This window comes from Mirounga angustirostris, unplaced genomic scaffold (genome assembly GCF_029215605.1).
Source record: "Mirounga angustirostris isolate CCGP_5_RB_7025 unplaced genomic scaffold, mMirAng1.0.hap1 SCAF_5, whole genome shotgun sequence".
NCBI lineage: Eukaryota > Metazoa > Chordata > Mammalia > Carnivora > Phocidae > Mirounga > Mirounga angustirostris.
In genome coordinates this window covers 178,493,617-178,518,661 of record NW_026991713.1, presented here as the reverse complement: position 1 = coordinate 178,518,661, position 25,045 = coordinate 178,493,617, and the positions used below count along the sequence as shown (strand labels likewise).

General features: G+C 53.1%; 1 protein-coding gene across 7 annotated transcripts; it reads left to right on the top strand.

The window, feature by feature from the left end:
* Positions 1-888: 888 nt before the first annotated feature.
* CHST12 (carbohydrate sulfotransferase 12) lies at positions 889-24,628 on the top strand. 7 transcript variants are annotated; one of them, XM_064593399.1, is made up of 3 exons: positions 936-987; positions 18,583-18,768; positions 20,397-24,628. In XM_064593399.1, exon 3 carries the CDS (start codon positions 20,481-20,483, stop codon positions 21,738-21,740), a length of 1,260 nt encoding a protein of 419 aa, XP_064449469.1. In that variant the 5' UTR covers positions 936-987; positions 18,583-18,768; positions 20,397-20,480; the 3' UTR covers positions 21,741-24,628. The 7 variants fall into 7 exon arrangements, with proteins under 7 accessions (XP_045731868.1, XP_045731869.1, XP_064449469.1 ...); XM_064593400.1 differs by having other exon boundaries at positions 943-982; XM_064593398.1 differs by lacking the exon at positions 936-987 and adding an exon at positions 5,151-9,651.
* The last annotated feature ends 417 nt before the right edge of the window (positions 24,629-25,045 follow it).

The following is a 25,045-nucleotide window of genomic DNA, read 5'->3' as shown; positions in this document are numbered from 1 at the left end:
GATGGCTGGAGGGGCTAAGGGGTACTTTTTTCTGTTTTTAAGCTGGGAGAGGCCTGACGGCGGTTGACACCAACACGACGATCCAGTGGAAAGGAGCGGTTGGTGGGCTTGTTTGTTAGCTCTCTCCCCCGCTGGAAGAGAGGCTCCGGGAGGGCAGGGCCTTGCCGTGTCTCAGGACCCAGCAGGTGGGGACTCCGTGCTGGGCAAGGAGTGAGGACAGAGCCTCCCCTCGGAAGGAAGGCGGTCCGCGGTCCCCTGCGAGGAACCGCAGGAACCCTCACGGGTTGGAAAGGCTCTGTGGGTGGCTGGCGGAGACGGATGGCTGCACGGACGTGAACGTGCATGAAACACGGGTATGCGGCGAATTTTGTCAGATGCGTATTTTACTCCTATTGAAGAAAACCCAGGGCTCATCTCGCGGAGCGCTGCGCGACCCGCCTGCGGGGTGAAGGCACCACCCTGCGGACGGACCTGGGACAACCTCGGAGAGGTCTGGTCACCCGCCCCAGGCCCCGGCCGAGGAGCGTCGCGACCCTCTGCCAGCGGTCGGTGGGTCGCGAACGAGCGGGGCAGACAGCAGGCGCTCCGTAAGCGCAGGTCGGCGGGGCCGCGCCGCGCTCCAGGCCGCGCCCCGCGCACGCCTCGCGGCGGAGCCGGGGGAGGCGGAGCCAACGCCGCGGCCCGCAGAACTGGATTGGCGGCTGGGGAAGGGGGCGGGCTGCCGGCGCCGGGGGCGGGGCCGATCGCGGGTCGTAAATACGGCGCCACATGGCACCGGTTGGGGAGGGCGGGAGCGGAGGGCGCAGGCGCGTTGAGGGCGGGCGCCCCTCGGCCTCCGAGGCCCCTCCGTGGGCCGCGATTTCTCGCGAGACGTGAGGCGGGAGGCGGGGCGCCGGGCGCCGGGGGCGGGGTCGGCGGAGGAGGGGCGGCCTCGGAGGGGCGGCGGACGGCTTGGCGGCGGCGGCGGCGGCGGCGGGGTGAGGTGAGGTGAGCGGAGGCGCGCGCAGCGCGGGCCGCGAGGCGGCGTGCGGGACGGGGCGGCGGGCGAGTCCGGTTCGCGAGCTCAGCCCGCCGGCAGGCCCGCGGCGGCCCCGGGCCGGCCGCTGTGTGGCCTTGGCCCGGCTCGCACCCTCTCTGGGCCCCGGGCGCCCGGCGCGGGAGGGCGGTGGCGGCGGGTGGGCCGCCCCGCAGGCGCACTCCCGGCCCTGCTGTGGGGCGCCGCGCGAGCGTGGCCGCCAGCTCGGCGGTGCTCCGAGGGCCCTGCGCTGGGACCCGCGCCCCGCCCCCCCACCGCGCGCTCCTGCGGGGCTGCGGGCACCTCCCGCCGGCCTGCGCCGCGCGGCCCCGCCCCGGGGGACCCCAGGGCGGCCGCTGCGGGGCCGCGAGGCCTGGAGGGGTACCCGTCCAGGGACCCTCGGCTCAGAAGAGCAGGGGAGCTCCCCCCGCGCAAGGAGGCCCGTGCACGGGCCGCTAACTCGGGGACCTCCGTCTCCCGCTCGGGCTCCTGGCCGCCGGGCGTCCTGGCGAGCCGTTGGCGCAAGCCCGGGTTCCGCTGGCGCCGAGCACACAAGCCGCAGTGTGTCGGCGATTTATTAAATGATTTACTCTGTGCTTGCGCTCGGACCGCTCGGGAGGCCCGGGATGAACGCGGGCATGCAGGCGCGCCTCTAAGGGTGCTGCCCCCCGAGGTGTAGGTGCAGCCTGCGGGCGGCGGGGACCCTGCTCAGCGGGCCCTCGCGCGGGGCACGGTGCAGCCCTCTCTCCGGGAGCACCTGGGGAGCACCTGGCGTGCGGCGTGTGAGTCGGGCTGCGGCCTCGGGGGGGCGGGGAGCGCACAGGGACGTCGGGACATTGTTTTAAATGGAAGTAGAGTTGAAACATTGTGTAGGATGGAGGTGTTACAAGGGCGGGTTTGGCACACTCGCATGGTGCAGCCTGCGCGCCGCAGGAGCGTGAGCCCCCACCGAGCACACGGCTACGCGAAGGCCGCGCTCCTGCGCGTGCCGAACGCCTCTGCGGGGAACCGCTCGGTGGTTCGTTTCGTGCTATCAGTTCATAGGACTTTGGGTTGCTATTTGCAGGCCTGCAGCACTGCTCGCTGTTAGCGCGCGCGGGCTTCCTCCGTTCGGCAAACACCGAGCCTCTTATTTGCAAGATGTCAAGTTGGGCTAGCTGCCGGTGGTAAGGTTAGGCTGATTATAATACAGCATGACTGGTGCAGCCGGGCAGTTACTTACAAAGTGTGAAGAAAGGGGAAGAGTGAAGTTTATTTCCTGGTGTTGGAGTTTTCCATGGTGGAGACGTCGGATGAATTGGGGGGACTTGAAGGACGAGTGAAGGTTGGAGAGAACATTCCAGGTGGAGGCAGCAGGGCGCATGGAGGCATGGAAGGGAATGGGGTGTCTGGGGGGGGGGCAGCACGTCCCTGGATTCATTGCGAGAGGGGGTTTGGGAATTGGGGTGGAAGCTAAGGTTTCTTATCAAAGGGCTGTTACAGAGTTTGGGCTGCTATCCTGATCTTCAGTGAGGGGGTGGTCAAGGTTTTGGGTGGGATGTGATAGGTCCATGTTTAAGAAAAGCAGCACTAGGGACAACAGGGAAGGCGGGTTCAGGGTGTGGGGAGCTGGAGACTGAATTGGGTGCCATTGTAGGGGGAATGGCTTCAGGACGGAAGCCGAGAGAGTGGTGGGGGTCATCAGATTAGAGCAAGTAAGAGAACCCACAGCATGTGGCGCTCTGTGGGGTGTGGTGAAGGGGAAAGAAAAAAAACGCTAGAGTAACCAAGGTTTCGGACTCGGCTGCTTGAAGGACAGAGCTGGTGCCTGTGATGAAAAGTGCTAGAGTGGATGTGGGTTTTAGGCTTGCAGAATTCATGGTGTTTGTGGGCCATCCTGGATGAGACACCCTCTCATAGCGTGTCTGGGGCAGAAGCCTGGGGAATACTAGCCAGGAAGGGATAGGTGCTGGAAGAGAAGTGCGTCTGATGGCCAACACTGGGCCTGCAGTTTATGGCCATGACTGGGTGTTAGCACAGCTGGGGGTGATTGTCTTCTAGAAAGGTCTCGAGGCTCAAGTGTGGCTGTGGAGGAGCGACCAGTTAATGATACTGCTGAAGCAGATGCAGCCAGTTTTTCGTTTGAAAAAACCACAACTTACATCTTACTTTCGATTTTTTAATTGTCTCTTTCTCTTCAGAAGCTAGCCGTTGGTTTCACACCTACTTAGTGTGTGTGTGGCTGCGGCCAGGGCTGCTGGTTCTTCAGCCACTTGCCAGTAGATGGGCCTCATGATAGCTGACACAGCAGCTCTGTCCTTCCTGCAGTTAATCAAGGTGGTGGTTTCTGTAACTGTTTAGAGGACTTGACAAATATTTCAGAGAGGAGCGGGAAATGCCAGGCATAGTTGGGTAGGGGGAGAGGGGCGACTGCTACGCCTAACACAGGGAGATGCAGTGAGTGGAGTCGGTGGCTCCCAGAACACCACCGGCCGGCACTTAGGCAGGGGAGTGGAAGAGTCTGGGGAGTGTGAGTAGCTCAAAAGAAAGGACCTAAACATAGTGACACCAGGAGGTCCCCAGTAAGGAGGCTCAGGTGGATCCCTCACTAATAAAGCTCATAATTCACAGCCTCCCCCCACAGTTCAAAGCTTCCAAGTTCTTTTGGTGCCCTGCCTCTTAAATAGGAACAGATAACCAAGGACATGTGAAGACATCTCTAATTCAGAAGGTAAAGACCCTAGCGCACACTTGTAGGCCGTGGAGGGTGTGCAGGAGGAGGACTGAACAAGCCGACCGTTGCTGACATGCACACTCAGAGAAGAGGAACCACTGCATGCGAGAGACAAGAGCGGGCTGCTCTATAAAAAAAAAAGTGGGGGAATACTTGAAGAATCAGAAAGAGAACTCTTTGGATATAAAAAAACATAATGGCAGAAATAAAAAGCCCAGTTGGTGGGTGAAAGATACAGTTGAGGAGCTGGGGAAGATGAACCTAAAAGCAAAGATGGGAAGTGAGAGAAAAAAGAAAAGGGAAAGATCAGATCAGGAGGCTGACAGCTGAATATTCTGTTTCAGTAAGAAAGAAAATAGGACGAGGCCGTCCACAAAATAATGCAAGAGAATTTCCTAGAACCAAAACTTTGTGTGGAAGGGGCCTCCCAGGCGGCCAGCTCTGCGGGTGAGAAGGCAGGTGTCCTTTGCTCTCCCTGTCTGCTCAGCTCCCAGTGTGGGTCCTTGCAGTGTGGGGAGCAGGTGTGCACAATGAGGGATGCCGAGTTTCCACAGTAACGAGTGAGAGTTTGGGAAACAAGGGATTTATTTGGAAATGCCTGTGAGGCCATCGGTTTCAGAATTTGGGTAGTGAGAGTGCGGTTGGAGAGAGACGTGCACACCCACTCCAAGGCTTGTTGTGAAATCTCAGAACTCTGGGACAAGGAAGATTACGCTAGCTTCTAGAAAAAGAATAAAAGCAGGCCACGAGCAGGTCATCACAGAACAGAGCGGAACGCCTTGGGAACCTGTCCATAGCACCACTGGAAGGTGGAGAGCAAGAGAGCATGGCTTTCAGAATTCCGAAGGAAACTATCTTCCACCTCGAACTCTATACTCAGGCAAAGGAGGGTAGAATAAAGATATTTTCAGACATGCTCCAAAAGTTCACATCCCATGTACTTTAAGGAAAGGACTGACAGACATGCTCTACCGAAATGAGGTGGTGAGTCTGGAAGCACAGAGCCAGAGGAGATGGGGTTTTCCTGAGAGGAGGTAGGGAGGCCAGCGTGCTCACCTGTCTGGGGCAGATCCCTCTGGGGAGAGTTCTCGGGGAAGGTGAACTTGACAGGGCACCTGATGCGCTGGGACATCTGGAGAGGAGATGTAGACAGCTGGCCAGCCTGGGGCTGGATTAGTGATGAGTCCATGGAACACAAAGCAAATGAGAGCACAAGACTGTTATTAGTTCCAGGGAAAATAGACCGTTGTGCAGGAAAAGAGAAATAATTACGGTGTACCGCAAGGCTCGGCTGTGAACAGCCTTTGCACGATGATGATAATTGATGTAAACATTGAATATTGCTCTAATTGAAGCGATGCGCCTGTCGGGAGACGGTGTGGGGGTGAGCGGGGCATGGGTATGTGAGGGGCCGGGGGAGGGAGGAGACACCGTGCTTCCACCTGCCCCGAGGGGAGGCCCCTTCCTGAAGCCAATCCAGTGGTGGCTCAGGAGCCTGCTCCTCAGAGCTGGCGGGGAGCACCCAAGATTCGGCCAGCAGGGTGGAGGTGGGTAACGGGGAACGGACAGGAGCTGCTGTGGTTTGTGATAAACTCCCTAGCACGATTTCATCCTTTAACAGATACACGTGTGTGCCTAACGTTGGTAAAGATAAAGACAGTCACACTGCGCTTCCGGCTCTACTGGATGAGGAGGCCCGAATCTCGCCCATGTTGGGTGCTGGGCTTGCTCACTTCATGGGCCCTTTTCCTCATCCCAGAGAGTTGACTTGTTCTCCATTTCCTCTTCATTGTTGTCATTGTTCTCTGTATCCTGTCTCCTGGCTTTCTTGTGGGTGCTGCTTTCTTGAGCTATTTTATTTTTCTTTTAACTTATTATAAAGGGATTTTAAAGCATATTGAAAAGTAGAAAGAGCACTATTGTGAACTCTTCACTCCCTGTCAGCGCGTTTCAGAAATTATAAAATCAGAGTCAGTTGTGTTTATCTGTTTTCTGTTAGCCTAACAGCTCTTTACTGAGAACCTTCTAAGCCTTGAGGCCATCTGCCTCCTCAAGTTTATATTTTAGTGCAGACAGTGAGCAAGTAAGCCCAAGCACGTGCAGTACTGGAGGTGATGACACATGCCGCAGAGACACAGCAGGTCTGGATGATGGGGAGTGCAGGGTGGGGAGTGACCAGGGCCGGCCTCGCCGATGAGGTGAGCTCTAAGCGGAGATCAGAAGCAAGTGCAGGGTTGAGCCACCGGATTCCCCAGGTGCGCATGTCTAGGCAGAGGAGAGTGGATGTGGGCCAGGCAGTGGGAGTCGAGGAATAGCAAGGAGGCCACTGCGGCTGGAGTGGGGCCACTGAGGGGGCAGTGGAAGAGATGAGAGTGAGGGGTCCCATCAGGTAGGACTGTAAGGACTGGAAATGGGAAGCTGTCAGACTCCAGTGATTGGAGGGTTTTGAGCAGAGGAGTGGCATGGTCTGACTTGTCACGGAATAAGCACGGCTGCTGTGTTGAACGTGGGTTGTATGGGCTCGAGCGCAGAGAACAGGTTGGAGACATCTGTAGTCACGCAGGTGAGAGCTGAGGCCAGCTGGACCAGGGTGCAGGGGCCAGGTGGGCACTAGAGGGACTGGAGGAGGCTAGAGTCTGGTTATATTTCGGAGGTAAAGTTCCAGGCAGGTTCTTAAACTAATTGTGGTGAAATTTATCATCATTTTTTCCCTTGAAATAATTTATTTGAATTATCTTAACTCTGAGAAATGAGTGCTCACTTGGACTCCAGAGTCAAATACCATGCAGGAAATACTTGAGTCTTGTGAGGAAGGTAGAAGGTGCAAGAGATACGATCCCTGTCTTCTAAGAACTTGAAGTTTGGGAATACGGGACTGGCATGCGCGCCCTAAGAGCCTGTCTACATGGAGGTATCAGTGGGGCTTAGGGACCAGGGGCCAAGAGACCAGTGTGAGCAGATAGCCCTCCGTGCCCTGAGTCCAGCTCCGGGGGAAGTTACTTTACTTCAGAGGCCAACTTTGGGTTCAATTTTCATTCAGGTCTCCTGCCTTCTGCCTCCCTGAAACCTTCTGTTTCATCAATGTGACCATTTATTACTTCTTTTTATGTGGATACCCTGTCAGATGTAGTTCTCGGGGTTAACGGAATACAAATGAAGTAATTCTGTAAACAGATGAACCCCAGCGCTGGTGGTGTCAGGTGAAAATATGTTTTACTGTGGGGGTTTTAATCCAGCTCCAAAGAGCAGACACAGTGCAGAGAGTAAATGTTGAGACCACTCGTAAGACTTTCCAAATTTCTGTTGACTACAGTGATGGGAACTGCAGTGATTTCTTTGCTTTATATAGTGTGTTTGCAAAGCTGAAAAAGAAGTGGGTAGTTTCTGGTCTTTTTGCCCGTCTCATAAATAAATAAAACTGGAAACATTCTTGGACTTCTTAATGAAGTCCGTCACTTAATGCTCAGAAGTTGGTTATTTGCACAAGAAGAAGCAGATTCTCTCAGAAATAATAAAAATTTGAGTGTCTACCAAAATCCAACCAGTTGTGCATGGACTATCTATTGTGGAGGCTGCTGGGGGTAGTGGTTGGGAAGGTGGGGTCTTAAACCAGTTGCCTGGGCTCAAATGCCGGCTCTCAATAGGTGCTAGCTCTGTGGACTTGGGCAAGTTGCCTGAATGTTTTGCCCCAATTTTATCACAATTAGCATGAGGATTAAATAAATTAATATATGCAAGACCTCACGATACCACTTTTGAAAACATATTAGCCATTGTTGTAATTATGATAAAATCGGTTGAAAGAGTAGAGACTTCTTGGCTGATAATCGACTATTGGTAGAAACTATGAGTAATAAAAAAAAAACATTATATTAATAGAATACAAATATTTGAGGGCCTGATAAAGATGGGAAAATAAATAAGGCCAGTGGCCTAGTCCAAAGAGAGTGCCTTAATATTTTACAGAATAGTTCATATGTTATCATGTTCATATTCTCAGTAGCTCTGGTTAGCAGAAGGACCTCGGTCGGTGTTTTGTGGGCAAGGAGCTGAGACTCAGACTTGAGGTGATGTCTCAGCCACTCAGCAGAGACTGGACTGGGCCCCAGAACACCTTCCCTCTTCCTCCTGACCTGTAAATGTCTGTAGGACTTCCGGGGCTGGCGTTTTCATCCTGTATTGTGGAAACTGGTGAAGGCTAGTTCATGGTGTTCATGTTGGAAAGGCTTAGCTTCTGGAGATGGACTTAATAAGGCTGCTGACATTTTTTTTCCTTGAAATAAAATATATTGAGGCATAATTTATACGCAGTAAAATGCATACGTTTTAAGTGTACAGTTTGACAAATGTGGACAAATATGTCCACCTGTGTAACTACCACTGCTGTCAATACAGTAGAACATCTCCATCGCCCAGTTTCCTCCTGTCCCTTGACACGCTGTGATTTTTGTCCCTGTTTTTGCCTTTTGGAAACTTCCTGTAAGTGGAATCACGTGGAATGTACTCTTCTGTGTCTGGGTTCTTTTGTTCAGCGTAATATCCGAGAGATTCATCCGTGTCGTTGCATGTACTGTTTCATGAATCAGTGGCTCATTCTCCTTTATTTCTGGGTAGTTTTCCACTGAACGAGTCCACCACACTTTGTGTATTCATTCACTTGTTGAAGGACCTCTGGGTTGTTTTCAGTTTGTAGCTGTTTCGGATAAAGCTGCAGTGAGCATTCTTGTACACATCTTCGTGCGGACATATACTGCATTCATGGATCAGGTCTGTGGTGCAGTTTATCTAAAGGCAGCACCACCCCCAAGGTCATCTAGGTTCTCTCCTATGATCTTCTAGGAGTTTTATAGTTTTGCAGTGTACATTTAGGTCCGTGCTCCACTTGGAGTTAATTTTTGTGAAGGCGGTAAGGTCTGTGTCAGAAATCTTTTACGTGTTTATTTATCTTTGCATGTGGATGTCCAGTACTCATAATTGAGGCAGGCTGTCTTTGCTCCATTGGGTTGCTTTTGCTACAGATCAGCTGACTCTATTTATGGGGGTCTATTTCTGGGCTCTCTGTTCTTTTCCATTGATCTTTTTCTCTGTTCTCTTGCCAATACCACATACTCTTGATTACTGTGGCTTTATGATAAGTCTTGAGGTCGGGTAGTCAGTCCTCCAACTTTGTTGTTCTTTAGTACTGCGTTGTCTATTCTGGGTCTTTTCCCTCACATATAAACTTTAGAAACTGTTGATAATAACAAAATAACTTCCTGGGATTTTGATTGGGATTGCATTGAATCTATAGATTAAGTTGGGAAGAACTGATACCTTGGCAAACGTTGAGTCTTTCTGTTCACACACAGGGAATATCTCTCCATACATATTATATGTATTTTGTCAGATTTATACCTAAATATTTTATTTTGGGGAGTTCTAATATAAAGGGAATTGTGTATTTAATTTCCAGTTCCACCTGTTCATTGCTGATATATAGGAAACTAGTTGACTTTTGTATATTTGTATTCTGCAAACCTGCTATATCGCTTGAGCCCTTAAGATTTTGTAAGTGAAAAATCATCAGTAACCTAAGATTTGTATATCATATTTTGATGATCAGTTTGATTGGTCTTTAAATAGAGTCCCTAAGCATTATTGTAGTGTATCTACTTTTATGATTCTTGTAGAACCTTCTAGGAACTGAAAAATCTGCCTGATGTTTTTTAATACTAACTTTTCTGACTTTTATTTTTTATTTATTTATTTGTTTTTAAAGATTTTATTTATTTGACAGAGAGCACAAGCAGGCAGAGTGACAGGCGGATGGAGAGGGAGAAACAGGCTCTCTGCTGAGCAGGGAGCTGGATGTGGGGCTCGATCCCAAGACCCCAGGATCATGACCCGAGCCGAAAGCAGCCGCTTAATGGACTGAGCCACCCAGGTGCCCCAAACTTTTCTGACTTTTAAATTTTTTATTTATTTGCGAGAGAGAGAATGAGAGACATAGAGCATGAGAGGGAGGAGGGTCAGAGGAAGAAGCAGACTCCCTGCTGAGCAGGGAGCCTGATGTGGGACTCGATCCCGGGACTCCAGGATCATGACCTGAGCCGAAGGCAGTCGCTTAACCAACTGAGCCACCCAGGCGCCCCTTTTCTGACTTTTAAAAAGTCTTAGCATAAAAAAAGAATCTGGTCTGTATGCCAAAAGAGTTGATACCAGTTTTATTCATAGTGGTCAAAAAGGGAACTAGCCCCAAAGTCCATCAGTTGGTAAATGGATAAACAGTGGTATATCCATATAATGGAATACTACTTGGTCATAAAAAAAGGAACTTCCGACGAACATGTGCAACAACCCGGACAGATCTAAGAAGCATCTTGCAAAGTGAAGAGCCTGCATCCTACATGGTTTCATGTAGGTACATTGTAAGAAAGGCGGAACCAAGCAGAGAAAACAGATTAGTAGTTGCCCAGAGCTAGGCGCTGGGGAAGGAGGAGGGAACTTTTGAGAGTGAGGGAAATGTTCTGGATCTTAATTGTAGTGTATCTTAATAGTGTACATTTGCCAACTTCTCAGACTCTACAGTTAAAAAGACTGAGTTTTACTGTATGTAAATTAGACTTCAATAAACCTGATTAAAAAAGAAAAGGAGAAGCAGAGGTGCCAACATGATTTAATCAGGAAAGAAGGGTCTTTTAAACACATGATGCTGGAACAGCTGGGTATCTATATGGGGAAAAAATTAATCTCAACCCTTCCCTCTGGAATACTCATATTGGATAGTGACTGAAATTCTCTGCATTTGACATTCCTTTTCACCATGGCAAATAACTTTATATCCATTTAACACTTTTTTTTAAAGATTTATTGATTGATTTTTAGAGAGAGAGTACACACGAGTTGGGGGAGGGGCAGAGGGAGAGAGAGAGAATCTCTAGCAGACTCCATGCTGAGCACGGAGCCTGACTGGGGCTCAATCCCACGACCCTGAGATCCTGACCTGAACCGAAACCAAGAGTCGGATGCTGAACCGACTGAGCCACCTAGGTGCCCTCTGTTTCTCAACACTTTGTTTAGTTCTCACTGGTTTGACCACTTCTGTCTGTAACGTGTAGTAAACACACATTACCCACCCCCCCAGTACAAGTGACAAAGCAAATATATGTATTAGGGTTCTCCAGAGAACAGAATCCATAGGGTGTGTGTAAAGAGATTTATTTTAAGGAATTGGCTCATGTGATTATGGAGGCCGAGAAGTTCAGACCCCGGGGGGGCAGATGGTATGTTCCAGTCCAAGTCCAAGCCTGAGACTTCTGTCCTAGCTCAAAGACAGGCAGAGAGGAAATTCTCTCTTCAACTTACTGTTCTGTTCAGGCCTTCAGTAGATTGAGCGAGGCCCACCCACGCTGGGGAGTGCCGTCTGCCTGACTCAGTCTGTGGAATCAAATGTCAGTCTCATCCAGAAACACCCTCACAGACACACCCCGAATACTGCGTGACCAGTGAAGGGGACGCAGGATCAACCGGCATGTACCTCCTGACCTTTTTGTCCTGTGGTCGTCAGTTCTGCTACAGAAATGTGGAAAGTGCCCTGACGCAGGTCCTCCCATGGGTCTGGCCATGTGGCCTGCTCTTCCCAATAAGGATGACACACTCCAGAACGTGAGGGAGCTCAGCCCCCTGCGGTCTGCCGCAGACCACCCTATCGTCCCCCTGATTTTTGCCCACTGCGGGTGTGAAGGCCCCTTCAGACCAGCAGCCTCCCGTGGGCAGCCGGTGTGGGGCTCCTGCCACCATGTAGGTGTGACGAGGAATGTTTAGCAACCCCACCCCGAGCTAAGAAACAACTCTTTCTGCACAGCCACCTTGTTTTGGGGTTAAACCTAACCCGAAGCCTGATCGTTCACAAGGGCATTGACGGAGCCCTTGCAGAAAACCAGCCCCCAAGGGCGAAGCTTTTGGATGAGACTTTGCTGTCCATCCTCTTGCTGGCGGAGAAGCCCGAGATTGACTCGCAGCAAGCCCGCTGTGGATCAGTTCCTCAGCGGAGCCTCTTCGTGCCCTGCTGCTTCAGAAGCTGGAAGGCTTCTTGCTGACCGCTCTTTGAAGTTGTGGGAGATTCATGTTTGAAAATAGTGCCCTTATTTTTTGAATGACTACGACTTCGGGGTCAGTGTTGCTCCCTGACTTGCTTCTGCGTCCGAAGGGCTCCCCACACTGCCGCCGCTGTCCCCAGAAGGCAGCCGGGCGTTCCCCCAGAGCCCTCCCCGGCTCCCGCTGCCTCCGCGCCTGGGCCAGAAATGCGCAGGTCCCACTCCATTTTCAAAAGTGAAGCTTGGTGGTGGTACTGTGTGGTGGTCTTTTTGCCTCTGCTCTCTCTCTTTGCAGCCCTGAGGAGCTGTGGAGCCTGCTGGAAGCAGCACGGTCCCTTCCTTTCTCGGCACTGCTCACACAGGCCCTCTAACACACTCACCCTGCCTTGTCTCACAGTTGCTGTTGGTGTGGCTCGTTTGAGGTTAGAGAGGGCAGCACCTGGGACTGCCCTAGTTCCCGGACGTTAAACACGACCCGTGCCCTCAGCCTCATCGGCAAGCGCTGCCTCAGCTTGGTGTTGGGGTGCTCCGCGCCTCGGTTTGGAAAGGCCTAGAAGGGCTTGCCCCCGAAGCCAGTCTGGTTCTGGGGCAGGACTCCAGGGCGAGACAAGGCTCTCAGGACCGGTCTCACCGGTGAAGAGCCAGACACGTGGGGTTTGGGGTGTCCCAAAGGGAAGCCTTGTCTTGTTTACCTGCACCCATCCCCCTGCACGATTCTAAAACTTGAACATTTGTGTTAAATTGCAGATAGAGCCAGCCCACTGAGCTTTTGTGCAGGGTGGGAGGTTAAGCTGTGGCTCTAGGCTTACAGCCTTTGTTACTTACGGCTCTGTCCCCCCACTAAAGGAACCCTTGTCTTTGTACATTTTATTTACTTTTATTCATGTGTTTATTTTTTACACACTGTCCTGCATTTTGCTTTATTTATTCAACGATACCTCTAGTCAGTTCCTCCAAGTCCACTGTTGTAGCTCTAATGCATTCTTTTATTTATTTATTTATTTATTTATTTATTTATTTATTTATTTATTTATTTATTTATTTATATTCTTAATCCCCATACATTACATCATTAGTTTTAGATGAAGTGTTCCATGATTCATTGTTTGTGCATAACACCCAGTGCTCCATGCAGAATGTGCCCTCCTCAATACCCACCACCGGGCTAACCCATCCTCCCACCCGCTCTAATGCATTCTTTTCCAATTTTTCTATTGCGGTAAAATACATGTAACATAAATTTTATCGTAACCATTTTTAAGCGGATAGTTCACGTAGCATGGAGCACATTCACATGGGCAACCATCACCACCCTCCGTCTCTAGAATTCATTTCATCTTTCCAAATGTCCTCTGTCCCCATTGAACACTGACCCCCCCCACCCCCTCCCAGGCCCTGGTAACCTCCAGCCTGTCTCTGGGAACGTGACTCCTCTAGGGACCTCGTATGAGCAGAATCATACGGCATCTGTCCTTTGTGACTCAGCAGCAGGTCCTTTAGGTTCATCCACGTCGTCGCAGCTGCCAGAATTTCCTTCCTTTTGGAGGCTGTGCGATATTCCGTTGTACGTGTGTGCGCGCCACACTTTGTTACCCATTCATCCTTCCGTGCACATTGGGGTGCACACGGGGGCGCTTCCACCTGTTGCCTGGTGCGAATCATTCTGCCATGAACATGGCTGTACAAATACCGCTTTGAGACCCTGCTTTCAGTTCTTTTGGATATAGACCCAGAAGTAGAATTGTTGGATCGTATGGTCATTTTATATGGTAATTCGATTTTTAGTATTTTGAGCCGCCTCCATACTGTTTTCTGCAGTGGCTGCACCAGTTTGCATTCCCATTAATAGGGCCAGAGGGTTCCAGTTTCTCCACATCCTGGCCAATGCTTATGTTCTGGTTTGGTTTTTGTTTTGTTGAAGATTTTATTTATTTTTTAAGTAAGCTCTACACCCAGTGTGGGGCTCGAACTCATAACCCCGAGATCGGGAGTTGCACACTCCACTGACTGAGACAGCCAGGCGCCCTGTATTGTTTTGTTTTGTTTTAAGATTTTATTTATTTATTTGAGACAGAATGAGAGACAGAGCACATGAGAGGGGGAGGGTCAGAGGGAGCAGCAGACTCCCTGCCGAGCAGGGAGCCCGATGCGGGACTCGATCCCGGGACTCCAGGATCATGACCTGAGCCGAAGCAGTCACTTAACCGACTGAGCCACCCAGGCGCCCTGTTTTGTTTTGTTTTTGATTGGAGCCATCTGAATGGGTGTGAGGTGGTGTTTCACCGTGATCTTGATTTGCGTTTCCCTGATGATGAGTGTTGTGGAACATCTTTTCACGCGCTCATGGGCCATTTGCATGTCTTCAGGGAAATGTCTCTTCAAGTTGTTTGCCTTTTCTTGAATTGGGTTGTTTGATGTTCTTTTCTTTTGAGTATCATGAGTTCTCCATTTATTCTGGATATTAAGCCCTCATTAGATACATGATTTGCAAACATTTTCTCCCTTTCTGTGGGACTCTTCCCTGTGGATAGTGCCCTTTGATGCACAAAAGTTTCTAATTTGCATGAAGTCCGATTGGTTGATTTCTTTTCTTTCATTGTTAATGCCTTAATTTTTTATTGCTGTGTATCTTTTGTAAAAGGAAAAATGTTTTTTTCTCATAGTAAAAACCAGTCAGTGCTCAGTGTAAACAAAAACAAATGTAAGTACAGAAAGCCAGGAAGCAGTAAGTCAGAATCACCCAGACGGCTGCTGCCCAGGGATGTTTGCTGACGCTGTCTTGGGGCTGGGTGGTGGTGGGAGGGCCCACATGCTTACCTGATGGCCAGCCCCTAAGCCGGAACTCTCCCTGCAATGAGCCACAGGCCCACTGAGTGGTCTAGTCTGCATGATGCAAGTTATGAGTCTCCTTATAAATAAGTTAGTTGACTCGCTGTTTACAACATAAGCCATAGATTCACTGTGAGGATGAGAAGAGTCCCCTGGGGGGCCACCCGCATGACCTACTGCTGGCCCAGGGCCAGGCGGTGAGAAATTCAGGACCTGAACGGGGCTCCTCACTCCTCACTTCACCATGCCCAGTCATACTCAAGTAGGTATTTATGGACTAAGAACAAAACTTTAGGCATTGAGTGTATTAAAGACTAAAAGATGATAGCGTTTGGTGCTAATATGCCAAATAAGGAAAAAATTAGAGCAACTTCAAACGTCTTCTGGTTAAGAGAAGACGGGCTTTCTTTGAACTTAGAGAACCACGTTTGGGACAGGTAATGAAGAAACGTCAGATGCATCTGCTTCACCTCTGCTGGGTTACAGACTCCCCCGACGGGAGCGTCGAGGACTAGTTGTAGGCTGACTGCGGCTCGCTCAGCTGTGACCTCTGCCCCCAGGACCAGTGCCTCCGCATCTGTTGGGTCAGAGAGGCCAGGAAGCACGTCCGTGTGGGACAGAGACGCACCTGTCGGCACCTGAACTTAAAAGGAAGCACGATCCTTCTCAGCCCCTTCTGTTCACCAGATTGAACTTAGACCAAGAAGAAATTTGCACGTGTGACTTCAGTCCCGGGGGGGAGATGGGAAACTATGGTGGGGGGATGTGTGTTTGCTTACCGGGGCTGCCGTATATAAACGCTTCCTACAGCGGAGTACCATCCAGATCCAGAAAAGAAGGAGCTGTTGATCTATGTGACCAGTGGACGAGTCTCAAAGCTCACCCGGTGTGACTCCATTTATAGAACACTCTAGAAAATGCCAACTAACTTATAGGGACAGAAAACAGATGAGTGGCTGGAGGGGAGGGATGAGCTCTGGGGGTTGATGGAGGTGTCACTCTCTGACCGTGGTGATGGGGTCGCAGGTGCACACACGCAGCCAAACGCGTCAGACTGTACCCATGAAGCATGTAGTCGGGGCAGTCGCTCATGGGCCAGCCTCACCCAGCGGTTCAGAGGAACGAGGACGTCCAACGGCAGAGCCGCGGGAGCGTGAGCCGGGCTGGACTTCGGGAGTGAGGCTTGAATCCAGATGTTGACGTGAGACCTCTGGGCCTCGGGTTCCTCAGCTAGCTGTAAGGGGGTCGTGCTGCCCGCCCTGAGGCCGTGTGCAGAGAGCCTGAGGGAGCGCCAGTGGGTGGCGTGGTCCTCCAAGCGCCTCGCACTCGGTGGTAAGAGCCCTTTCAGGGCAGCTCCTATTAAAAAGATATCATATGTACGTATCATATGATCCATGTCTTTTCCTTGCAATTAAACTGAAGTCATGTGAAACGATTAGTAAAGAGAGTCCATTTTCACAAACTGCTGTAGACCTGGCATTTGTCAGGTGCATGTACTACTACTTGGCTCAAAAATAAGCAGAGGTATCTGTATATCATGTGTTGTATTTTTGGATTATTCATTATAACCAGGTAAGTCCCTTACCCTGTTCTTGGCATTCTCAATACACAAATGACGGCGCATCCTTGATGCGTGGTCCCTATGCCCGCGGACGGGACTCGGGGACTCTGCCCCACCTCCACGGCGCTTGTGAGTCTTGCTCTTAAAACTGGAAGCCGCGCTCTCAGTCACGTGACATCTTCAGTCACCTTTTCCCTTTGCTGCTTTCTCAGCCTTCGGCAAAACTTTTTTTTTTTTTGATACGGTTTCGTCTTCTCTAGAAACCGTGCAGCCTTTTACATCCTCCAGAGGGGATGGTCTCGAAAACGTCAGTGGCCTGCCCTCAAAGGGAGCTCGCTGACCTCTGGCAGCAGCTGTGTGAGAGACGAGCGCCCCTAATTCTGATGGTTCTCACGGCGCGGCGACTGCCTCCCTCCCGTGTGATACGTACGTGAGGCTGTGTGCTGCCCTGGGCCGCGGCAGCGTGGGGTCGGCCAGGTTTCTCCGCGCCCAGGCTGGGCTGCCTTTTCTGTAGGGGTGCACTGAGAGCGCTGGGGGCTCAGGAAGGACTGATGAAGGTGGCAGTGACCAGAATGTCCTTTTTTCTCTGTCACTTGCCTGTTTCAGCACCTTTCACATAAAACCCACACCGCCCTTTGCATGCCGACCTTTGTACCATGAACATGTGTTACCTTCTCCATTAAAAAAACAAAATGAACTGAGGATAAACAAAAGCCACACGGGTGGAGATTGCTTCCATAGTTCAGCCTCATGAAGTTTTAGGTTCATGAAGTGAAAATGCATCAGGTCCCAGGTATATAGTCCAACACATACAAGGAATACAGACTTGGAGAGGTTCGGACAGGGAGAAGTCAGAGAGCACGTGCAATGGGGGGCTGTCTCTGGAGCACCCCTAAGACGCGCTCCGTCTATGTCTGCTCAGATGTCTTTGATACTGACAGAGCTCCCAGTATGTCTTAAAAATGGACATTCTGGGTTTTGGGCCACTTTATGGTGGTGCATCCATTCTCTCAGATCTGTGTCTGAGTTTTGTCTTCTGAAGCCACACAGGATAAGCCTGCTCCCCTCCCACGGGACAACCCTCCAGCTAGTGGAGGCCCTGTTGCAAATCTCTCCGACAGAGCGGCCCCCATTCCTGCACCTGCTCCCCTTCCGCAGGTGCTGTGGGGGAAGAGAACCTGAGAGCCGTCAGAAGCCGGAGGAGAGGCAAGGACCCCACTTACTCTTAACAGGTGGATTAAGACACATGCCCATTGAACGCTTCTACCGAGAGGAGGTGAAGGCCAGAATAGAGGGGTACAGATCTTGAGCTTTTCCAGAAACCTCAAACTGTAAGGTCACACTCACTGAACACGGGTATGATAATTTGTCTTTTACCCTCCACCCTCTGAAAGGGGCTGTAAAACGGTCCAGGTGTAAAACAGACCTCAGAACAGAGAGGTGAAGGTGAATGATCTCACTGGAAGGGACTAGCATCTTCCGAGACCCGTGAGCGTGGCCAGCATTATTCCTTAGAGCTGCTGTCCCAAGACCGCGCTGGGCTCGGGGGCCAGGTGTGGTGGGTCTGTACCTGCAGGCGTGTGTGTTCATGCAAATTAGTGCCACGTTTACTTTTCTGTCCGCCTCATCTTTTTTGCCTTGTGTCCAGCTCCAGGGTCTCTGTCCTGTATCGCTGATTCTTTTCTACCTGGAAGGACAGCTTGACGTTCATCCCAGTCTCAGTGTCCAGCTCTGATTTTCAACCCATCTTTCCAGCTTATTTGTTCATGTTTCTGAATCTAGTTTCTACTCTCAGTTGCTGGCAGGGTGGGCCAGCTTTGCTGGTGGCTTGGGGGACTGCCCTCTGGGGGAGAGGTAAGCAGAGTCACACACTGGGGGATCTGGCAAGGGACCAGGGTTACGCTGACCCTAGCAGGTGGCCCTCAGTGGCTAACCTATGTTGATTAATATTGACAAATGTTTTCCATCCTGGAAATGTTCCATCCCAGTGATGATGGCCCGGTGCGGAGGGGCAGGCTCAGCTCCCCTCACCCCCCGGGATCTCCTGTTGTAAGGGGAGGGGAGTCCAAGTGTGACTACCCTGCTTTGCACCATCTTCTTCTGCCTGTTGTGCCTGGTAGGAGAGGTCGACTCCCTGCCCGGCCCTGCTGAACTGCGAGGGTGGGGGTGGTTTTTCCACTGATGTCTGGCCTAAGTAGAGCAGGTGTTTCCAAAAAGATGTTTCTGTTGTTAGGTTACTGTAAGGTTAGGAACAGTTCTCAAGACCCTTCTCAGTCCTCACACCAATAGTGAATGGGGAGTGGGGTCCCAAGACCACCCTCAGGTTGGATAATTCACTGGAAGGATCTGAGGAGCTCACGGAAAGATGTTGTACTCTCTGTTACTAAAGGTTCATCGCAGCAAAGGATTCAGATCACAAGCCAAGGGAAGAGGCGCGGGGGGAGGAGTTGTCCCCTCTCAGCGGAGGTCTGGACAGGGCCGATGCCAGCTGCCATTCGTGTGTGACGGTGTGCGTGGAGTACACCCCGCAAGCCTTCATGTCCACAGTCTCTCCTGGGCCTTTGTCATGGAACAGGTAGACCCCCCACATGGCTGACCTCAGCCTCCAGCCCCTCTGGAGGTCGGGCTGACACTCGGACCCAAAGCCCCTCGAGCCCCCAATCACACTGTTAGCCTCAGGCTCCCAGGAAACAAAGACACTCCTGTCAGGCAGAGCCACCCCCCTGCAGGAGCTGCGGGCAGGAGGGGCCTCTCTGGGCAAGGTTCAGTCCTTTACTGCACCGCTCTTGCCCGTCCTTTGCCTGGGCTCCAGAGGCTGTTCTTGGAGCTTTTTTCCTGTGCCTGATGGCTCTTCAGGGTTGGAGGCAGTGCTCTCTGGGAGGTGGGACAGGCTCGTCCCCTGTTGTTCCTCGAGTAGCCAGGTCCCTGGACTGTCCTTTCCAAGCCTTCCTGTGCCTGTTGGTTGTGTCACATTTCTAGTTGTTGCGTTGTGAGTGGGCAGATCTGTAATGGAGCGGAACCGCGGCAGGCCCTGGGCGTGACTGCACGTCCTCTCATCCCCGGGCTAGCGTCCCCCCCGGGGTTATCTGCCACCTCACCAGCGTTCTCTGTCCCAGCACTCGATTGGACACATCTTCCCTGTGATGTCCCTAGCACTTCGCCAAGTACCTGGGACAGAGTTGGTGCTCAGCATATCTGTCAAACAGGATGGGCTCCTCTGGCATTTCTGGTATTGACCTTGACTGTGGTCAAGGACAACCTTCAGTGGAAGTTGTAAGGGAGCCACAAATCCGTTGTCCGGCCTGCATCTCCCCGTGCACGAGGGTGGCCGCCTGCCCCTGAGCCGGTGGGCCTGCCGGAGGGCCTGCTGGTCGACCTCGCCCGGGTGCAGTCCCAGCACCTGCTGACGTTCACGGCTGCCAGTCTGCACCTGCCCCCCCTTCGCCCTCCCACCACCCTTTTGTTTTTTGAAGATCAGGCAGCCTTTCCCCATCTCAGCCGTGGCTCTGCCACTGTCTGGCTCCTCTGTGGGGACACCAACAGTGCTCTTAGAGCCTGGAAAGCTCTCTCATGGGCCCCCTTTCAGCTGCCCGGTGGACCCTCGCTGTCCCCCCTCTGACCTCGGGTGCGCGCCACCCTTTCCACGTAGAAGGGGGCAGAGACGGTGCACAGGGCCCAGCACACGTCAGCCGCACACAGTGGCCTGTCTTTGATGTGGTTATTTGCATTAAATGTGCACAGCAAAAGGTTTATCTCAGGGGCTGGGACGTCTTTAGCGTTTTTATAAGTTGTAGCATGCCTTCAACTTTAGGCTCGTGTTTTGGTTTTGCTGACCACCTCGCCTTCCTCCTCGGCATTTCCTGCCCATGAGGCTGAGTCCCTGCCCGAGCCTGGTCTGTCAGCGCCCCCTTCTCAGTTCAGTGATAAAGGATCTCCAGCGACCTCGCCAGCCACACCCGTCCTTCTGGGCCCCTCGAAGCAGTGTTAGAAGCAGCATTAGTCCTATCACACGGAGGGGCTGAAGCTCAGCAGGCAGCCTCACAAAGCCTAAGTCGTGGAGGATGGAGGTGTGAGGGGCGGGCAGGGACACGGACCACGATGGGAGGTCTGAGATATCAGCAAGCGCGTCCGTCGGAGTCAGACTGCAAGAGGACCCCCTAACTGGACTGTAGTCTTTAACGTAGCTCTGTGTTACCTTTCCAGGGTCCTGAGAGCAGTGTCCCGTCTCCATGAAGCTGACGTGACCGCATCCAGGTGAAAGGGCCCCCCGCCCCGTCCGCGGACAGAATGACCAAAACCCGGCTCTTCCGCCTGTGGCTGGTCTTGGGGTCCGTCTTCATGGTCCTCCTGATCATCGTGTACTGGGACAACGTGGGCACCGCCCACTTCTACCTGCACACTTCCTTCCCCAGGCCACACCCCCTGGAGCCGCTGCCCACCCCCGCACACGGGGCAGAGAAGGGGTTCACGTCAGACGTGGACGCGTTTTTGCAGAAGCTGCTCAGTGGCGGCCTGAAGCAGAACGCCCTTTCTGGTAAAAGGACGGAGCAGCCCTCTGTGCCGGCCTCCAGCAGGCCCGTGCTGAGCAACGCGGAGGAGAGCGTGAGGGGCTACGACTGGTCCACCCGCGACGCCCAGCAGGGCCCGGACCCGGGTGGGCGGCAGGCCGAGAGGAGGAGCGTGCTCAGGGGGCTCTGTGCCAACGCCAGCTTCGTGTTCCCCACCAAGGAGCGCTCCTTCGACGACATTCCTAATTACGAGCTCAACCACCTCATCGTGGACGACCGCCACGGGGTCATCTACTGCTACGTGCCCAAGGTGGCCTGCACCAACTGGAAGCGCGTGATGATCGTGCTGAGCGAGAGCCTCCTGGACCGCGGCGCCCCCTACCGCGACCCCCTGGACATCCCCCGGGAGTATGTCCACAACTCCAGCACCCACCTGACTTTCAACAAATTTTGGCGTCGCTACGGCAAGTTCTCCCGCCACCTGATGAAGATCAAGCTGAAGAAGTACACCAAGTTCCTGTTTGTGCGGGACCCCTTCGTGCGCCTCATCTCGGCCTTCCGCAGCAAGTTCCAGCTGGAGAACGAGGAGTTCTACCGCAAGTTCGCCGTGCCCATGCTCAAGATGTACGCCAACCACACAGGCCTGCCCGCGTCCGTCAGCGAGGCCTTCAGCGCGGGCCTCAAGGTGTCCTTTGCCAACTTCATCCAGTACCTGCTGGACCCGCGCACCGAGAAGCTGACGCCCTTCAACGAGCACTGGAGGCAGGTGCACCGTCTCTGCCACCCCTGCCAGATCGACTACGACTTCGTGGGGAAGCTGGAGACCCTGGACCAGGACGCCGCCCAGCTCCTGCGGCTCCTCAAGGTGGACAAGCTCCTTCACTTCCCCCCGAGTTACCGGAACAGAACTGCCAGTAGCTGGGAGGAGGACTGGTTTGCCACGATCCCCCTGGCCTGGAGGCAGCAGCTTTACAAACTCTACGAGGCCGACTTTGTCCTCTTTGGCTACCCCAAGCCCGAGAACCTTCTTAGAGACTGACGGCGTCGGGGGGCAGTCCCGGTCTCCAGAACAAGCGGGGCTGGACGAAGGGTCTGCCGTAGCATGACCTTCCTCCCAGGGATGGGGCGATGGGTTGACGCGTATATTTTTTTATGGCTTTGTGTCCCTCCCGGTCTGACCCATGGCACAGTTCCACAACGCTCCCGTTGATGAGGCAGCTGGAAACACCCGGAATCGACCGTACCCACACTCCGGTTTTTAAAATCACCTTCGATTTTGCAGTCTGGACTTACTGTTGATTCCACTGCCTATATTCCTTGAGTACTGTGTTAATATTGTTTTTTAAGATTAATATATTTCAGATATTTAATATGAAAAGTGGAGGAGAGGATGGAGTAAATGTTGCGTCTGCTTCTGCCGCCTGCTTCTGTGGTTATTCTGGTACAGCGACAGGGGCTCGGTCAGAGGCTCTGAGGGACCCGACCTCAGAAACTCGGGTGAAGGCAGGGAATTTTCATGCTCGTCTTCAGCAAAAAGGAGGAACCTACGCTTGAAATCAGGCCTCACCTGTATTTTTAAAAGGGTAGCAGATCCTTTGCAAGCGAAAGCTCTCTGACCGTGTGATATTTCTGAGAAGGGAAGTCGGTTAGAGAGGGTCTTCTACTTGAGACCCTACCTCAGGGCACAGTCACAGAAGCAGGACATTAGCTGCAGCTGTTCCCACAAGCTTATCAGTCATGGACATAAGGATGCGCTGTCACAGGGATGGTGTGAGCACGAGTCTGTCCCGAGAATCTGTTCCCTGCCATCAGCAAGGTGAGGCTTGGGTGGGATTGTCGTCATAGGCTTGGCTGGTCAGCTTCAGCTCCTGTGACCGTCCCCCTTGAGGCTGTGACTGACCCTGGGACCCTCACGTTTGGTGGTCCCGACTCCGTAGCGGTGTCCGTCTGGGCTAGTCCAGGAAGGCTCTTTCTAAACATCTGGTTCAGACTGATGTGCAGTTTTGGCTGTGACCCTGTAGTTGGTGGGAAGCGTGAAGTCATTCTGCGGTGTGTGGGCCTCAGGTGTGACCTTGTCTCCTTAATCTGTAGCATTTGGTCCTCGAAGCCCTGTTCCCGAGCAGCTAGCTGCACACGGAAAAGTCCTCCCGCCAGCTTTCCTTTGAGTGTGGTGTCCTTGCTCCGTGATGGCACGGAGGTTTGAGCCCGGGGCCTCTGGGTGCCCGCCTCACAGACTCGGGCTCCACGGGGCCAGAAACCACCTGCTTTCCCTTCTGTAAGTTCCCCTTTCTATAAAACAGTTGGCAGCAAAGATGTTCCAACTCAAGGAGTCCGGTTTTAGAGTCACTGAAGCACCCTCACCGTGTTGGGGACGCCTGGGACACCGGCCCACCCCATAGTTGGCCATGGCACCGCGAGCACGGGGCTTCAGGTCACCAGGCAGATGGGGTGGCTCTGCCTTCGGGGCACCCTGTGACCCTACGGTGTGCGACGAGAGCAGGGACCCCCGGCCCAAAGGCCTTCAAGGACAAGGCAGCAGGAGGTGAGGTGAGGTGAAGGCGGGCGTCCCGCGGAAGGCAGTGCTTGAGCTCAGCCTGAAGGATGGGGTGCGGCTTGGACGTCCGCGGTACGCGTCATGTCAGCACGGATGCGGGGCGTGTCCGGAGACGGGGGGGGACTAACCGTTGGTGTTCCTCGCCAAGCGCCTCCTCCATGGGTCGTTCCACGTCCCCTCGGTCCTGTGCTCTGGTGAGGACCCTCGCAGCAGAGGTCAGTGGAGCCAGGATTTGGAGCTGGTGAGCTTCACCACCACCCCGGGATGCGGATGGGCTGTGAGTGTGGAGTCTGGCGGCCTTGGCTGTCAGGCCCAGGACCTGAGGTTTCACTGAGGCAGCAGCGAGCCGTGGTGGAGGTTTGGGGATGGAGGAACTTGGGCTCTTTGGGGCCAGTGTGCTCCTCCTTGGGGTGAGGAGCGGAGGGGCCAGGAGGCCCGTCAGCAGGCGACGGCAGCCGCCCCGCTCCGAAGGGGCCTGCGCAGGGATAGAGGGGTGCCGGTATTCCGGAGAGGTTCCCCCGAGCTGCCACTGTCCTTCTGGTGTGTGACGAGAGAGAAGTGGGAAGAAGTCAGCAGAGCACAACACAGACCTTTCTGCTGACCTGGTAACATCCCCCCACCGATAGTTTTATCGTGGTCAAATACGCATAACATAAAACGTATCATCTTAGCCACTTCAGTGTCTGTTTCCGGGGCATTGAGGGCGTTCACACTGGTGGGCTCCAGAGCTTCTCATCTCCCCAGAGTGAAACCCTGCGCCCGTTCCTCCTCCCCCACCCCCCGGCGCCCACCCTCCTCCTCGCTGTGTCTGTGACTCTGACGACTCCAGGGACCTCATAGAGGTGGGAGCCTACAGCGTCTGTCCCTTGGCCCCTCAGCATCATGTCCTCGAGGTCCGTCCCTCTGATGGCAGGTCTGTCAGCGTGTCCTTCCTTGTAAGGCCGAGGGCAGTTCCTCGGCGTGGATGGGCCCGTGGTGTGTGTTCGTCCATCAGTGAACACTTGAGCTGCTTCTCCCTCTTGGCTGTTGTGAGCAGCGGTGCCATGAACGTGGGTGTGCAAATACCGGTTTGAGTTCACGGCTTTCAGTTCCTTTGGGTAAGTACCCGGAAGTGGATTGCTGAGTCATATCTGACCTGGTCACTTTTTATAAACTGAATCAGTGTGGGAGACATGCAAACGACGTGTCACGGTGCTAGAGGTGAGTTGGGAGGATGTCCTGGGAAAACAAGACAGTACTTGGGATCGTTCCAAATCTTTTTCACGTGTATTAAGTACACTGTGGGTTTCAGTCCTGTGCTGTAATTTTGAGTAACTGGTTTTCATCAAAATGGGCCGTAACGTTGAAATAATGGTTCTGAAACACCTCTTCAGGCCGGCACAGAGGGCTGCTCCGTCCTTTTACCAGAAAGGGCGTTCTGCTTCAGGCAGGCGCTTGGCATCTGCCTCTTGTGATAGTTTCTCAGTGAAATGTGTTTATTTCGAGAATGTTCAGACAAATGTCAAAATTCACTGGGTGCTGGACTCATTAAGGGCAGGGTCCACCTCTGCATTTCTTTATTCTTGGTTTCGTGCATAATTATCGTGTAGGTCCAGTTCCGTGGGTGTCGGGGGCGTGTTTGCAGGGACTGTGGGAGCATCCACCCACCCGTCCAGATTCCTGTGCCACCGGCTGGTTCCGACCTGGGGGCCACCTGGGGGACGACTCAGGACGTGATGGCAGAGAAGGTCCTCGTCGGCCATCGGCCTCCTCCTTCCACAGAGGGGGGGCCCCCACCTCGTCCCTTTCTG